The following is a 16317-nucleotide window of genomic DNA, read 5'->3' on the forward strand; positions in this document are numbered from 1 at the left end:
AGTCCCGTGTTCTTATGTTCAAACTGTCAGTTCTACAGTGAATTCTTCAATGAAGAATACAACAGCAGGCCCCTTCCCCCCTCCCTCCTCCAGGTTCTAGTCCAGCTATTTAGAAAATGCTTACACAGCATTCTGCAATGCCACAGCCTAGTTTTCCAACTGGGAATTCTGAACCTACAATCTTCTGGCTCCCAATCAGGGGACTTTTTTAAACGAGAAGCTCCTTTAGCTATTCTAATAGGAGAACCCTATCTAATTCAGTCAAGTGCTAAAATCTTATTACGCTACCCTGTCACAATGTTAAGTTTACCTTGTTAACAGGACAAATCACTTTTCTAGGAAAGAAATGTGAACAAATTATCTATTTAAATCTGGGATTAGAGAGCATAAAGCTTTTCACTGCTAAATTATTTATCTTCTGGAAGAACTGCAGATATATTTCAGTTCATATCTAGAGCTCTTTCCACAAAGCACTTACGGATTCTTAAAATTTAGGAAGACAGAAAATATAATGCCTGTTGAAAGACTTCTCTGTCTAGAGTTCTTTAAAGAGGCTTTCCGTGAAGCGTCTGAAAAACTTTACAAATATCTGTCATTTGGACACCCAGCTCTGAATTTTCTGAAGGCCTGTAGGTTATAGGACATTTACAAACAGAGATGGAGCAACCACAATCAGAAGTGTAAGACATGAATATGTAATGGTTTATTCATTTAAAACATACTTACAGTCTAAAGACATTTATTACCCGCTCTTCCTACGTCCAGAGCGGGGAACAATAAGAGAATACATACACAGAAATAAAAGGGGAAACAGACATTTCATATATTATCCAGGTATAGCATCAGTCATTGTAATAATACATGATCATCGGGGGGGGGGGGGGGGCGGAGGATAGAGCTAAAATATCTGGGAGGAAGTTCATACTTTCCAGAAAGCTCTTGCTTCTGGCCCTTGGTGGCCTCTCTTAAGAGGGATATGTTGGGAACAGGCTCTTATCATTTAAGCTTGAGAAGGCTTTTTTGAAAAGAAATGTTTTGAGGGCTTTTTTTTTTTTTTTTTAAAGAAAGTTCTGTTTTGGAGGCATCTTAGTTCTTTGGGTAGGGTGTTCCAAAGGAAAGGTCCTGCGGAGAAGAAGGTGCAGTCTCTGGTTTCCTTGGTGTGTGAGCCTAGGGGATGGGACATCTAAAAGCATGAGATTGGACGATCTGAGGTGCCGGGAGGGGGTGTGGATGTTTATTACTGAGGAAATCCAGGGCAAGTGCAAGTTATGAATCAAAGAGTATATAATCATGGCAAGCTTGTATTGTACCTGCTACTGGATTGGGAGCCAATGTAGGGATTTGAGAACAGGAGAGATGTGAGCATGCATCAGAGTGTCTGTGAAGAGTCTTGCTGCCAAATTTTGAATGATCTGGAGAGGAGGGTCGCATATAAATGTAGACCTGACAGGAGGGAGTTGCAGTAGTCTATGCTAGAGAATATTAGAGATTGGAGGACAGTCCTAAAGTTGGAGGGTTCAAGAAGGGGTTTAAGGTGACGGAGTAAGCGAATTTGTGGAAGAGTTGGTAATAGTTCTTATATGTTGTTGCATAGAAAGCGATGAGTCAATAGTTTTCCCCAGGTTTCTTACATTTTGTGAGATGGCAATTGATTGGGAGTCAAAGGAGAAAAAGTTGGGTGTGTTATCCACTGGGTGACATGATAGGATAATGATTTCCGTTTTGGAGATGTTGAGGGCTAGTTTATTGTTATGTAGCCATCTTTGGATAGTTGTGAGGCAATGGGTGAGGAAAGATTCTGTAATGGTTTCCTTTCGGAGAAAAAAGAATTGGATGTCATAGGCATAGATCTTGTGGTGGACTCTAAAGTTGGCAAGGGTGCGACATAAAGGAGTAAGATAAAGGTTGAATAAGGCAGTGGATAGAACAGAACCTTGAGGTATCCCAGAACTCAGGGGCATCAGGGAGGAAGTGAAGGAGTTGATTGTGACTTAATGGGTTCTGTTGTTCAGGTAAGATGAGAACCAGGCTATCACAGAGTCAGACATTCCAATGGAGCACAGTCTTGAGAGTAGGATGGCATGATTGACAGTGTCAAATGCAGCGGAGATGTCGAGAAGACAAAGGAGGAATGCTGAACCTTGATCAGAACCCCGTCTCATCGTGTCAAAGCTGGACAGCAGCAGTAATTCAGTACTGTGGTGCTTTCTGAATGTGAATTGGTATTGGTTAAGGATATTGTTTGTGTCAATGTAGTTGCAGAGTTGGTGAAGCACTGCTATTTCTAACCCTTTGGCCATGAAGGATAGGGCAGAGATTGGGCGGTAATTGGAGATGATAGTAGGGTCAGCAAAATGTTTTTTTTTAATTGTGGGTCGGACTGAAGCTTGTTTAAGTCAGGGACAATACCAAGTTGAAGAGAAGAGTTGATGAACTTAGTCATGAATGGAGCAATATCCAGTTTGATCAGGTTAAGAAGGGTAGTATGACAGGGGTTAAGGGGATTAACTGATGGTTTGAGGTTACTGATGATCTTGATGGTGTCAGATTCCATAATATCTTTGAAACGTTCCCAGATTAGGCCATCCAAGTTCAGTTCATTGGTTTCTTCCTGATGGGAGTTATTAAAAGTTTTGTTTACCGTTGCTGTCTTGTTGGTAAAATGTACAGTGAAGGTTTCTGCGATGTTCATCCCTGGAAGTGAGTGTGGAAGAGAAGAAGCGGCTGAGCTGGAGTTAGTTTCTTAATGGCTGTATATAATTCTCTAGCGTTGTTTAGTGTGGCTGACAATTTTGTGTAGATGAATGAATTCTTCGCAGAGTTGATGGCCTCTTGGTATAATGCAAGTTTATCATTATAAAGTGTTTTATTAGTGTGGGAGGGGGGGGTCTTTCCACATTTTCTTTTGTATCTCCTCAATTCACATTTTTGGGTTTGTGGAGAGGGGTTACACCACTGTGCAGAGTTGGATCTTTTGGTCGAGTATGGTTTTTTGGGGACCAATTTATCAAGGGTAGATGTAAGGGAGGAGTTCCAGGGTTCTAGGAACTCATCAGGTGAGTAGCAGGAGTTTTTACCAAGGATAGGGGTGAGGTTGGATGCAAGGGTTTCAGGATTCAGGTGTCCTCGTTTCATGAGAACGGTGTTATTTCTGTGCAGGATTCATGGGAGGGATTTGGATCTCAGAGTGAAGCAGATGAGAAGTGGTCGCTCCAGGGAATTTCAATTGTGGCTACATTCACTCTGTTTATGGAAAGCCGGAGGGATTAATAAATACCATGTCAAGGCAATTGCCTTTCTTGTGGGTGGGGGAGAAGATGATTTGTTTCCAGCCACAGGAAAGTATGGTGTCAAACAAGGTATTAGTGCGGGAGGCTATCGATGAGGTCAAAGGGTGAAGGTTAAAGTCACTGAGAATTATGGTTGTGGAGTGATTACGATAAAGACTGAGGTTTGAGGATTGCCTCGCATAGAGGGGAAGCATTTTTGGCAAGTAGCCCAGAAGGGCTATAGGTCAGGCAAAGATTAATGTGTTGAGATTTCAGGCACAGGATCTTGTAGAGAGCAGGAATGGAAATTACTTGCATAGTAAATTTTAGGTGGGATTTTAAGAATATAGCTAGGCCTCCTCCTTTTCATCCTGGTCTTGGTTTATGGAAGTAGGAGAAATTGGGTGGGCAGCAGTGATTGAGAATTGGAATGTCGTAGTCTTTCAGCCATGTTTCGGTAGTTCACTGCAGGAAATGCTATAGCAATTATTATAAAATATCTATTTATGTATAAATATAAAAGACCAGTGTCAGTCATTCGGTCACACTGTCCTGTATCTATGGCCTACTAAGTGTGTCCTAACAGTGAAAGCTACATTGTGCAAAGACAAATGTTCTGTCTGCAAAGCACTGTCACAAACACACACACACACACAGGCAGACACACACAGGCTCAGTCACCCACACCCACACGCACATACACAGGCAATCCATGCAATGACAATGTTCGCTAATGTGCTCTGTCTGCAAAGCCCTATCTCTCATGCTCCTACACACAGGGGACAGGTAGGCATAGGCATACACATATAGGCACACACAAGCTCATAGAAGCATGCACACTGGCTCATACACAGTTTCATACACACAAGCAGACCCAACCATACTGGCAGTCTCACGCACGGAAACACACACACACAGACACAGAGGCTGTTATAGACCAGACTTACTGAGCAATGTTGGACACATTTTGCTAATATAATATATATAACTATGATCAAAACCATATTCAAAGATAGTCAGAGCAATGCAGGAAGTCACTGGGAGTACCGAAGCCTGGGTCCTCCTGATGTCTAGCACTGCTCTGACAGCAATGCTGGTAGCATACCCTACTTGCATTGCTCTCAGAGCAACAAAGGCACTTATAGCTGGGAGACCTGAAGTCTATGCCCTTAGGATCCTTTGACGGAGGGATTTTTAGGGAGTGGGAGATTTGAGGGAGGGGACCTTTCTGTACCCAATTTTAACTTTGGGTGGTGAGAGGGGGGGTTGGTGCTGCACATATTTATAGCTTTGGATGGGTGGCAGGTAGATGTGTGTGGGAGGGCCAGTGGATCCCCCATAATTTTTAAAGGGCCTGGGGGCCCTTTAATTTTAACCCGGGCGGGCACCTGGGGGCCCACCCCCCCACCGGCATAACAAACTTCTGGGTGCAAGAGGGGATGCTGGGAAACTGGTGGCTCCCCTTCTCTCCCCCACATAAGAATTTAAACTTGTCAGTGGGATGGATGTTACAGGGCACCTACAGTTTCATTTAGTCACCTCTATATATAGTCAAAATGTAAGAAACCTAAAGTCAGCTGAAAACAGGCTCCTAAACTGATGTGCTGAAGTGTCCTCTGAATATCAGGCTCTTACTCATCGGTTCATAGCTTTGGTGACTCTTTCAGGATTGCACAATAACATTTTTTTTTTTTGCAGGACTTGTCAATATTTTATCACAATGGTGCAAGGAGGAGCAAAGGCCCCCTATTCAGGAAGGTGTGCTAAATGCTAACATGCCAAAATGCATTATTTACTGCAGGCCTTATTTTCATTAATAACATTCATTTTGGCAAGTTAATACTTAATGCACCTTCCTAAATAGGGGCCAAAGTAATTTCAACCCAACTAAAATTTACTGTCTCCTTTCTCAAAACGATTTCCATTTAAGTTTGAAGCTACAAGTCGTAAAACTGCTGTCTAGCAAACTGTGCCGAAGTTGTTTAATATACTGCATATATTATGCGGTGGAATTGGCTTAGCAAAGAAGCACTGCATGTATTGACAGGTTTCCTACAAGAGCATGTTCCTTCTTGATGGCTACACTTTACAGAATTATGCCCGTAGAAACTGGAAATGAAGGCAAAATGCTTGCTCAGATCCTCTAGTTCAATAGCTATTCATTTTCATCTCTTTGCAACTATGAAGCAAAAAAGCATACCAACCAGCGTACAGAAGATACACTGGCACTGCGTTATTGTGGTCATTTGCTCCACGGGATATTCGCCAAGGCAAAGTTTACAGGACACCAAAGGATCGAGTGCCAAGTCCCACGTAGGTCTATACCTTGCTGTAGTCATTGCAGAAAAACCCTAAAATAAGAAAAGGGAAAAATTAATTTTACACTACAGGACAAATATAAGAAATGTTATTAAATAAGGAACATAATCTAGTAATTAAAATAACTTATTTATAAAGAAACTGGATGTTATGTGCCCTGATATGAATTCTTGAAGTTGAGCTTCTGATAGCCTAAGGTGAATGAATCCATCTGCTTAACAAGAGAAATTGAGTTTTATAACCCACGTGACGTGTGCTGCTGCCTGTAAAAATACTGTGATGCATGACCACTAAGACTTTTGTATGGTTTTGTATAACTGATATTAGAATCACATCACTACAAGGTAGAAAGCATGGAGACAGGATTTGGCCACAAAAGAGAAGAGCAGAGATAGGAGAGACTTGCCTGCTGAGCAGAATTCAGGAGGAGGGGTGTAGGGAAAGATAAGAGAGGAGAGTTAGTGAAGAGGTGCAGAAGGAAGGTTCTTGCACTTAAATAACAGGAGCTTGAACTTTATGAGGAAATGGATAGGGAGCCAATACAATGACTTAAGAATGGATAGGGAGCCAATGGTATTACCAAGTAGCACATTTAAACAAATCAGAGAATATATTTTTTCACTCAACGCACAATTAAGCTCTGGATTTCATTGCCGGTGGACGTGTTAAAGGTAACTGGCATAGCTGGGTTTAAAAATTTTTTGCCAAGTTCCTGGAGGAAAACTCCATAAACTGTTATTAACTAGGTAAAATTAGCATATGCGCACATGAGTAGCTTGCACTCCCAGATTTGATATTTTTAAAACATCAAAATGTACGTGTGTATTTTTGGTCTTGCATGCACATTTACAGGTGGAAAAAAGGGGTGGGTTCGGGGCGTTCAGGGCACGGCCTACAGCTACATGAGCAAGTTGCTATTTTATGAGACTTATGCGCATACATTTGTCAATTTATTTACATAATTTTATGCCTGCTAATTATCTTGCACAATTGATATCAGACTCTTCTGTTGTTTACTGTTGGGTGGGAGGTCTGAGTGACCTGGGGGAAGTTCAGAGTGAGGAACAAGGAGGGTCTAGATGACCTGGAGAAGGTCTGGGTGAACTGGTGGAGGTTTTACCAAACTGCTGATTTCAATTATATGCATAATTTAAAATATACCAACTTCCAAGCGTAAACAGAGTTTTACGTGTGCAAGTCGCAAAATTTTTCGCACATAAAACATACAGATGTATGTATTTAAAATACATAGGAAAAGTATGCAGTTTCAAGGCACTTAAATGTGCGCTTTCAATTCATTGCAGATATTTGTGCATAACCATACATATGTACATATGTTTGGGGGTAGACATATGCGTATTTCATAATCTGCGAATCCCGCAGAGGTTATAAAATACCGTTATAGATCTCCAGATGGCCATGTATGTGCAAATATGGAGCTACATGGAGTTGCTTGAAAATTACCCTCTATATCTATAGTTCTGTGTTTGAATTTTAGAACTAGAAACTTTGGTAAAATTCTAAAAATTGCCTTCCAAAAATCTAGGTCATACTAGCTACCAAAGCAAGCATCTCTCTGTCAATCTGAACATAATTCCATTTAGAAGGCAATAAGGTTCAAGAATAGAGCATCTGTGCCTCCATGACATCTGGCAAAGCAAGAGCCAGCATAGCCCCAACACCATATGATGAAGTATCGTAGGAGTTATGAAAGGCCTCTCTCTGTTCATCATAATGAATGAATACAGAGTCTGATGTCAGAAATTTTGTAATGTTACAGAAAGCATCTGCATATCAGCATGTTCACTTCCATGGCACTCCTTTTTGGACAAGGCTGTGTAGAAGTTCAGCGAGTGTTGCTTTTTGCGGAAAAATATATGATAGAAGGTAAGTATGCTCAAATAAAACCTCGACTCATCTTTAGAAGTTGATTCAGAGGCATCATGGATTGTCTTTACCTTGCCTTCCATGGATTCCTAAAGCATCAATGCAATTCCCCAGACATTTGACACCGGTAGTCACCATTTCACATTCATCTTCCTTCACTTGAGTACATGACTTCTCAAATCAGTGTAGAATTTCCCTAAGTCACACAACGAGTTCATTTTCTGATGCTTCCATGACCAAAACATTGTCAAAATAAAGTGCAACAACTGAAAATCCAGCCAATAAAATTTCTATGAAACATTGAAAGATGCCTGGGACAACAGAGATTCCAAATTGGAAATATTTAACTCGGAAAGCTGCTCGATGAGTAATGACTGGACATCTGCAGTTTTATCCACAATCAATTGCTAATAGGCATGTGTAAGGTCAAGTTTTGCAAAGAAGTTCCCTCCAGCAAGTGTGGCGAGTAGTTGGTTAACATCAGACACAGGGTGCAGGTGATCTTTAAGTGCCTTGTTAAGAGAGCACTTAAAATCTCACAGAACTGCCCATCTCCATTTTGCTTTAGTATTAGATATTGGGTGTGGTCCATTTTATGTGTGTAATTGGTTCTAGGATAACTTGTGCTATGGGATGCTTGACTTGTGCCTCGATCTTAAGTAGTAGTGAAAAGGCACATGCTTGGACTTCAGGTGAAAGGGTGCAATGACTAGGTCCAGGTGGAATCATGCTACTGGTCCCTTGTAAGCTCCAGCTCCTCAGAATACACCTGAGGGAATTCATCTTGTAATGCTCTCAGTTGGTGGACCCTTAATGCTGTGGTGTGATTGGTGCTGCCTAGTGAGCAACCCCACTAGAATCATACGAACAACTGGCGGAGAAGCCCTTGGGCGAGACTGGCTGGAGCTTTGCCTATACCAGCCTCCTCGGCCGAAGGTTAAGCCCTTGGGTTCTGGCGGCCAGCACATCTTAGGTCGGGAAGGCAGCAGACAAGGTACGGTCAGGTCCAAAGCAGAGGGTCGGGTCCAGGTAGCAGTCAAGGAAGGTCAAAGTCCAAGCCAGGATCAGGATCCAGAAAGTCAGGTTGGGGAGGGAGAGACAAGACAAAGACAAGATACAGACAAGGCATGGACAAGGACACAGAAAGACAAGAGACAAGCCTGAGAAACTAGCAACATGCACTGGGACACACAATGGCACCAGGAGACCTATTGCTGAGGCAAAGCAAAGATGTCTGGAACGTCCTTACGTAGGACTAGGCCAGTGATGTCATCAATAGGTGCCACAGCCTTTTCCACCACAGGCCCTTTGAAGGGGGCAGCGTCGGGCAGGCGCACACCTAATAGGTTCCTGTATTTACCTGTGAGACTAGAATGGCAATGAACCATGAAAAGGGCCATAACAAGCACTTACAACACAGCTTCCTTCAAGCTCATTATTCTGTGTTTTGTAATGATGGAGGCTACCGTGTGGAATGGACAGCTTGGGAGGATTTGAGTAGGAAGCCAACAATAAACTGTATTTGGCTAAGTTATCCAACTGCATATGGATGGATAACTTTAGGCTTAACTGGCTATATTCAAAAAGTATTTAGCCAATTAAGCAGCAACAGAAAGAAAAACACCTAGGTCTGCCCCGGTGGTCATGGCTCCCTCTTCCTGAGTGGATTTCAAAATAGGGCCAGTGGTTCTGTGCCCCAATCCAAACTCCCCAAAATATTTTTTTAAAGTATCAAAACAAAAGGCCAGAGAAAGCGAACCAGCAGCCCTCCACATACAGTTCAAATGTTCTTAACTGGGCAGGGGGATCCTTCTCTCTCCTATCCCCATTCCCAACCCATCAAGCTAACTCCGTCTCTTCTTCAGAATTGGCAAAGGCTGACGGGGACATGCTACAAGCTCTAGAACAGCACTGCTAGGTGGAAGCTGCATAGGGAGTAAGATACAAGACAGGACCAAGATCATGTCTGACCTAGAACCTGAACATCCCTTACACCTAGTGCCCCCAGCTACATACGTAACACACATTATTTAGCACATTTTTATGAAACTGAAAATGTATTTTTTATTTTGCTTTGTCCATCTGAGATGCTTGATATAGCAGGTGAGGACTAGCAGCATGGATGCACACAGTGAAAACATAAGCAGTGATGTGGAAGGGTTAACACGGAATGGGGGGGGGATCACCTGGGAGATGAGAGGCAGATCATATGGTTGGGTAAGGAAGGGTTGGGGGATGAAATAGGGCTTGGCTGGCAGGGGATCGTGTGGAAGGATTGAGCAGAGAAGAAGTGGTAAGGCTAGAGAAGGGTCAGAAAAAACAAAAGAAAGTAAAAAAGTGAAAAAAAAAGTCAAGAATTGTATTGTCACTGCACATGGCCTCTCTTCCTGGGGCCCTATTGAAAATGCTCTCTTAAATTGTCATGCAGTTCTAGATTTTCCATTGCTACTATTAGCTTTAGATACATACATTTTTCTTGATATGCAGCATGGATAATCCTCTCTTACTGGTATGCTTTTAAATAGTATATTTTGAATATTTCATTAGCATTGCCCACGTTCTAAGACTTCACTTCAAATCCAGCTCATATGCCTGAATGAATCATTTTCGGTTTCACTTATTTCCCATCATTCAGGCTCACGTCTGCCCAAGGGAGGACAATTTTCAAAGCCGTTTATAAGAGTAAAGATCAATCTGCACAAATAAAATGTGACAATCTAAAAACAGACCTCCCTCGATATGGCAGGAAATGTGTGCAGCACTCCACACTGCACGCAAGGAAGATGCTCCCGGGTGTGTGCTTTGAGCAGGAGTGGGAGATAATGCACCTCGTTTGCATTTTCAAGTACTACGCACGTCAATTTCAATAGAAAAGCTACCTGCAGAATTGCTTACCTGTAACAAGTGTTCTCCTAGGACAGCAAGATGTTAGTCCTCACACGTGGGTGACATCATCAGATGGAGCCCGGCACGGAAAACACTCAGCATGCCCAGCATGCCACTATCCATGTGAGGTCCCTCTTCAGTCTTGTATCATAGAATTATGAAAAAATAAAATAAACTTAGGAGAATCCCAGCTCCGCGGGGTGGCAGGCAGGTTTCGTGATGACTAACATCCTGCTGTCCTAGGAGAACACCTGTAACAGGTAAGCAACTCTGCTTTCTCCTATGACAAGCAGGATGGGTTAATACCAAGCTACAGGCTGCTCCTGAGCAACAACAAGAGCCAATAGGCACGTAACCGGGTGCCAAAGGGCACAAAAACAACGGTGCTGCTAGTAACAGGGGTAGACAGCCTGAACCCGAACAATGGGCCCTAGGCAGGAAGAGTTGGGTTTTACAGCTGAAAGAGATTCCGAAGGACAGAATGGCCGAAGCTGCTATCATGTCGGCCATCACTGTCCAGACAGTAGTGGGCAATGAACACGTGGAGAGAAATCCACGTCACAGCCTTGCAGATTTCTGTTACAGGAACCGCTCGCAAGTGGGCTACCGAAGCCACCATGGCTCTCACGGAGTGAGTCTTGATACGGCCTCCAAACTGAAGGCCTGTCTGAGTATAGCAGAAAGAAATACAATCTGCCAGCCAATCTGACAGAGTCTGCTTGCCAACCGCAACTCCCAACCTGTTCATATTGAAAGAGTTGAAGAGTTGTGTGGAGTGCCTGTGGCCTGCTGTCCGTTCAAGGTAGAAAGCTAAGGCTCTCTTGCAATCCAAGCTGTGCAGTGCCCGTTTGCCCTGGGGTGAATAAGGCCTGGGAAAAAAGGTGTGAAGAATAATTGATTGGTTAAGATGAAAATCAGTCACCACCTTAGGCAGGAACTTAGGGTGAGTACACAGGACCACCCTATCATGAAAGAATTTCATGTAGGGCGGATATGTCACCAATGCCTGAAGTTCGCTAACTCTGCGCCAAAGTGACCGCAACCAAGAAGATGTCCTTCCAGGTCAGGTCGTAGGAGTGCAGGGGCTCAAAAGGATCTCACATGAGTTGAGCCATGTTAAGGTCCCAGGACACAATAGGAGGCCACAGGGGAGGCTTCAGCTGAAGCAAACTCCGTATAAATCGCCCCACTATGGGCTGCACAGATATGGGCAAACCGTCAACACCCTGGTGATAAGCACTAATGGCACTCAGATATACTCTGAGTTAGTCTTTAAACCAGCATCCGAAAGGTGCAGCAAGTAGTCAAGCAATTTTGGAGTGGAGCAGGAGAACGGATCCAAGCCATGGCTCTCACACCAGAAAGAAAACCTCTTCCACGTCAGGCTATAAGACTTCCTGGTAGCTACCAGGACCTGAGACACATTGTCAGAGAGGTCAAGGGGCTATGCTCTAAACTGGCCCCAGCACTGGCTGCAGATCCAGGCCATCAGAGACAATGCTCTGAGGTTGGGATGGCGCAGCTTGCCCCGATCCTGCATGATCAGGTCAGGGAGGTCCCCAGACCGATCGGTTCTCTGACGGAGAGATCCCGCAGGAGCAGGAAACAGACCTGCCTCTACCAATGGGAAGCAATGAGAAACATGATCCCCCTGTCCTGCCGGAGTGTCAAGAGAGTCTTCATCATCAGTGAAATCGGAGGATACGTATACAGAAGGACCTCGCCCCAAAGGTGAGCAAAGGCATCCGAGGCTGGTCTTCCATCTCCCCTGAACAGGGAGCAGAAGTGCTTCATTTTGCTGTTGCAGGGGGAGGCGAAGAGGTCCACGTCCGGGATCCCCCAAAGATGGAAGATACGATCCACCACCACTGGATTCAGGGGCCACTCGAGGGGCCAAAATGTTAAACTCAGGTGGTTCACCACCACATTCTCCATCCCAGCTGGGTACATGGCCTGCAGGAGCATGCCCTGGGACTGAGCCCATGACCAAATCTATACTGCCTCTTTACACAGGAGGAATGACCCTGTGCCTCCCTGTTTGTTGCTGTACCACATTGTAACCTGATTGTCTGTCTGGATCAGGTCCGTCTTGTTGGACAAGCAATCCTGGAATGGCCAAAGCTTGCAGCGGATCACTTGTAGCTCCATGAAGTTGATTTGGCACTGAGCTTCCCGAGTAGACCACCGACCTTGTGTGCAAAGACTATCCACATGCGCACTCCAACCTAGGGTGGACGCATCTGTGGTAAGCACAACCTGTGTCAGGGGAGACTGAAAAGGAACCCCCTACTCCAGATTGGGTAGACTCCCCCACCAAGACAGGAGATCTAGAGAGGCAGTGTGATGCAGATGTGCACACTGAGGTCTTGGGTGGCCTGCTGCCACTGAGATCGCAAGGTCCACTGAGCCCTGCGCATGTGAAAGCGAGCCAAGCGGGTAACATGGACAGATGCAGCCATGTGGCTCAGCAGGCGAAGTAAAAGGCAGGCAGAGACCTGCCGGCTTTGAAGGACCAGACTTGCAAGAGACGCCAGAGCAATCACCTGATCGCAGGAAAGATATACTCTGGCCTGAGTAGTGTCTAGCCTGGCATTGATGAAGCTTAACTTGAGGTGATGCGCTGAGATGTGACTTCAGGTAGTTGATGACAAACCCAAGAGACTGCAGCACTTGAATGATCAACTGCAGAGAGCGAAGCATCCCGCCCCCCCCCCCCCCCCCGGGTAGCGCTCTTGACCAGCCAGTCGTCCAAGTAGGGGAACACGTGCACCCATAACCCCTATCAGCGCCCCCACTACTGCCAGGCACTTGGTGAAGATCTGCTGGGCCAAGGTGAGGCCAAACGGCAACACCCTGTACTGGAAGTGCCTCTCACACACAATGAACCGAACATACTTTCTGTGACCAGAGAAAATTTCTATGTGGGCGTAGGCATCTTTTAGATCGAGGGAGCAAAGCCAATCTCCTCTTTGCTGGAGTAGGATCAGGGTGGCCAAAGAGACCATCTTGATCTTTTCTCTTTGAAGAAATTTGCTCAAGGTTCTCAGGTCCAGAATAGGGCAGAGGCCCTCTGTTATCTTTGGAATCAGGAAATAACGAGAATAAAACCCCCACCCCTGCTGCCGCAGAGGAACGGGATCGACCGCTCTGGCCATTACTAGGGCGGGGAGCTCCATCAAGAGTATTTCCTGATGGGCAAAGGGGAGAGTCCGTGGGGACACCCAGGAAGTTTAACCGGTACCCTTGACAAATGAATGACAGGACCCAGTGATCCGAGGTAACCCGAGGCCAGTGGTCCACAAAAAATCACAGCCAGCCTCCAACCAGACAGCATGAGGCCAAGGGTATGGCAGCAAGGCTTATGGTCCCCTGCAGCCAGTCAAAACCCTGTAGCAGGGTTCTGCTAAGGGCCAGTTGAAACCTAGGAGTCCTTTGCTGTCGAGATGGCCCCTGGAGCTCACACATGGAGTCCGTGCACACGAGGCAGAAGGATAGTATTTCCTCTGGAAATAGAAAGACCTCCTGGAGCCCTGGTGCGAGGATTTTTTGGCCGAGGACAGTGGGTCAGATGTACTGCTGGAGGGTCTAATGGTGATCCTTCAACTAAGCCACAGCATTCCTGACCTTAACTCCAAAAAGGTTCTCGCTTGTACAGGGCAGATCCGCGAGCTTCTCCTAGACTTCCGGCCAGAGGACAAAGGCTCGGAGCCACGCCATCCTGCAGGCCCCAATGCCCAATGCTGCTACTCTAGACGCCATCTCAAACACGTTACAAGTGGACCGCACCTTGTGTTTATCACACTCTAGGCCCTGTTGGACCACCGCCACAAATGTGACCTGCTACTGCTGGGGCAGACACTCAGAGAGCTCCTGAACTTGCTTCCACAGGTTCCAGGTGTACTGGGTCATGTACAGCTGGTAGGAAGCAATATGGGCAATCAACATGGCACCCTGATATACCTTCCTGCCTAAGGCATCCAATGCCCTATGCTCTCGACCCAGGGGAGCAGAAGTGTGGGTGCAAGAAAGCTTGGCCTTCTTGAGGGCAGATTCCACCACAACCGGTTGATGTGGAAGCTGTCGCCTCTCAAACCCCAGCATGTACAAAATAGAACGCATCTGCCTTCTGATTGACCAGAAGAACGGAGATGGGGTGCTCCCAAATCCTAAGGAGTAACTCCTTAAATATATCATGGACTGGAATGGCCACCACCTCTTTTAGGGCATGGACAAATTGGAGGACTTCCAGCATCTTATGTCAGGCATCCTCCTCTGTCAGGTGCTGAAACGGAATAGCTTCCTCCACGGCCCGAACAAAGCCCGCAAAAGTAGGTCCTCCGATGGGGACATGCACCTCTCCTCTACAGGAAAAATCCGAAGGAAGATCCCCTGAATCATCTAAGGAAGACTCTGAGGTATCGCTCCCCCACGGGTCACATGGGGCATCCTACTCACAAAGATCTCATGGGATCACCATGGAGGGTCCTTGCCCAGGCCTCTCAGTTTGTGCACAGAAGGCATTAGGGCACCGAAGGCACAGAGAACCCTGAGGGACCAGGAACTGGACTGGGCAACACCGACACGGTACCAATGATCCTGACGGTGCCGCAGGCCGCAACAACTCATCCTCCTCGGAGGAACACACGATGGGAATTGCACTGGAAGGAGGAGGCATCGGTGGCCACTGAGGTATCGATGGACCCCCAGGCAGCAGCACCTGCTGGGTAGGCAAAATGCCCAGGAGGACGTCAAGGCACACCAGCAGTGGTGCCAACATTAAAGGCGCAGGCAGACACAGTTGGGAGCACCCGTGGAGCAGGTGGCTCAATGCCCTGCAGGGCTCGCAGCGCCGCCAGCTGCACCCTGTAGTCCAGCTCCTCCTGGAAATCCACCGAGGACAGGACAGATTGAAGAGGAGGTGGAGAAGGCATCACCATAACTCCCTTGTAGCCCTGAAGGAGCTCTGTGCCTGGCTCCGGTATTGGTGGGGAACGCCTGGGACTCCCGAGTTCGATGCCTCCTCTCCGTGGGGTCGCTTCGGCGGCATCATGGCAGCCATTGGTACTGATGGCGACTGGTGCTGATGCTTCTGGGGTTTCCCACGGTGCTCGGCCTGGTCTTTCCCCAGCGCCAAGGTGGATGGAGACAAGTCTGATGTTTTGGAGCGCATCAACCCCGATGACGGCCTATCTCCTGCACACCTTTCTTGAGAGGGCCCCGGAGGAGGGAGTAGACAGCGATGACGCCATGTCAGTAGGCTCTCCACAGCCTCTCGGTGTCAACGCTCCCAATGCCGGAGTCAATGGATCGGACTTTCTGGAATCAAAATGTTTCTCCATCTTATCTAACCAGGCACAACCCTTGGGGGTCATTTGATCACAAAAACGACATCCCTGAATGTCTTGCAATGCCCCCAGGCAGAGGATACAAACCTCATGTGGATCTGTCAGAGACATGGTCCATGGGCTTTGGGGGCATATACTAAAACCCAACGATACCATTCAAAAAAGATCCGGCGAGCGGTCTATGACTGGCAGCCACCGGAAAAGCGACACTGCTGGGAATCGACCACACAGAAGGGAAAACTTACTGCGCTTCCCTACAGGGGAACAGACAGGAGAAGAGGGACCCGGCATAGAAAAACATTCTGTGACCAACCGAAAAACTGAAGAAAAAGAGCAGAGCTGCACAACTGCGAGGCAAATCCTCCGCGGAAATGAAGAGACTGAAGAGGGACCCCACATGGATGCATGGATAGTGGCATACTGGGCTCCGTCTGATGATGTCATCCATGTGTGAGGACTACCATCCTGCTTATCCTAGGTGAAAAAGTAGCTACAAGAATCCACAGGCACTTTGTACCCATGGCGAGTTTCTTGTGGGGACTTTTTACCCTGCTTCCAACTTTCCCATACCAGCTGAGTCTTTTTTGGCTATTTTGGGAGTAATCCTGCCT

General features: G+C 46.2%; 1 protein-coding gene across 2 annotated transcripts in view; it reads right to left on the bottom strand.

Moving 5' to 3' along the window:
• RNF144A (ring finger protein 144A) overlaps nt 1-16317 on the bottom strand; it is a gene marked incomplete at its 3' end in the record, with an annotated part of 87285 nt that overhangs the window by 56595 nt on the left and 14373 nt on the right. The window contains 1 exon segment of one of the 2 annotated variants that reach the window (XM_029595896.1): nt 5474-5620. In XM_029595896.1, the coding sequence (XP_029451756.1) occupies nt 5474-5608 (135 nt within the window). 2 annotated transcript variants of the gene reach the window in all.

This window comes from Rhinatrema bivittatum, chromosome 3 (genome assembly GCF_901001135.1).
Source record: "Rhinatrema bivittatum chromosome 3, aRhiBiv1.1, whole genome shotgun sequence".
NCBI classification, from domain to species: Eukaryota; Metazoa; Chordata; class Amphibia; order Gymnophiona; family Rhinatrematidae; genus Rhinatrema; species Rhinatrema bivittatum.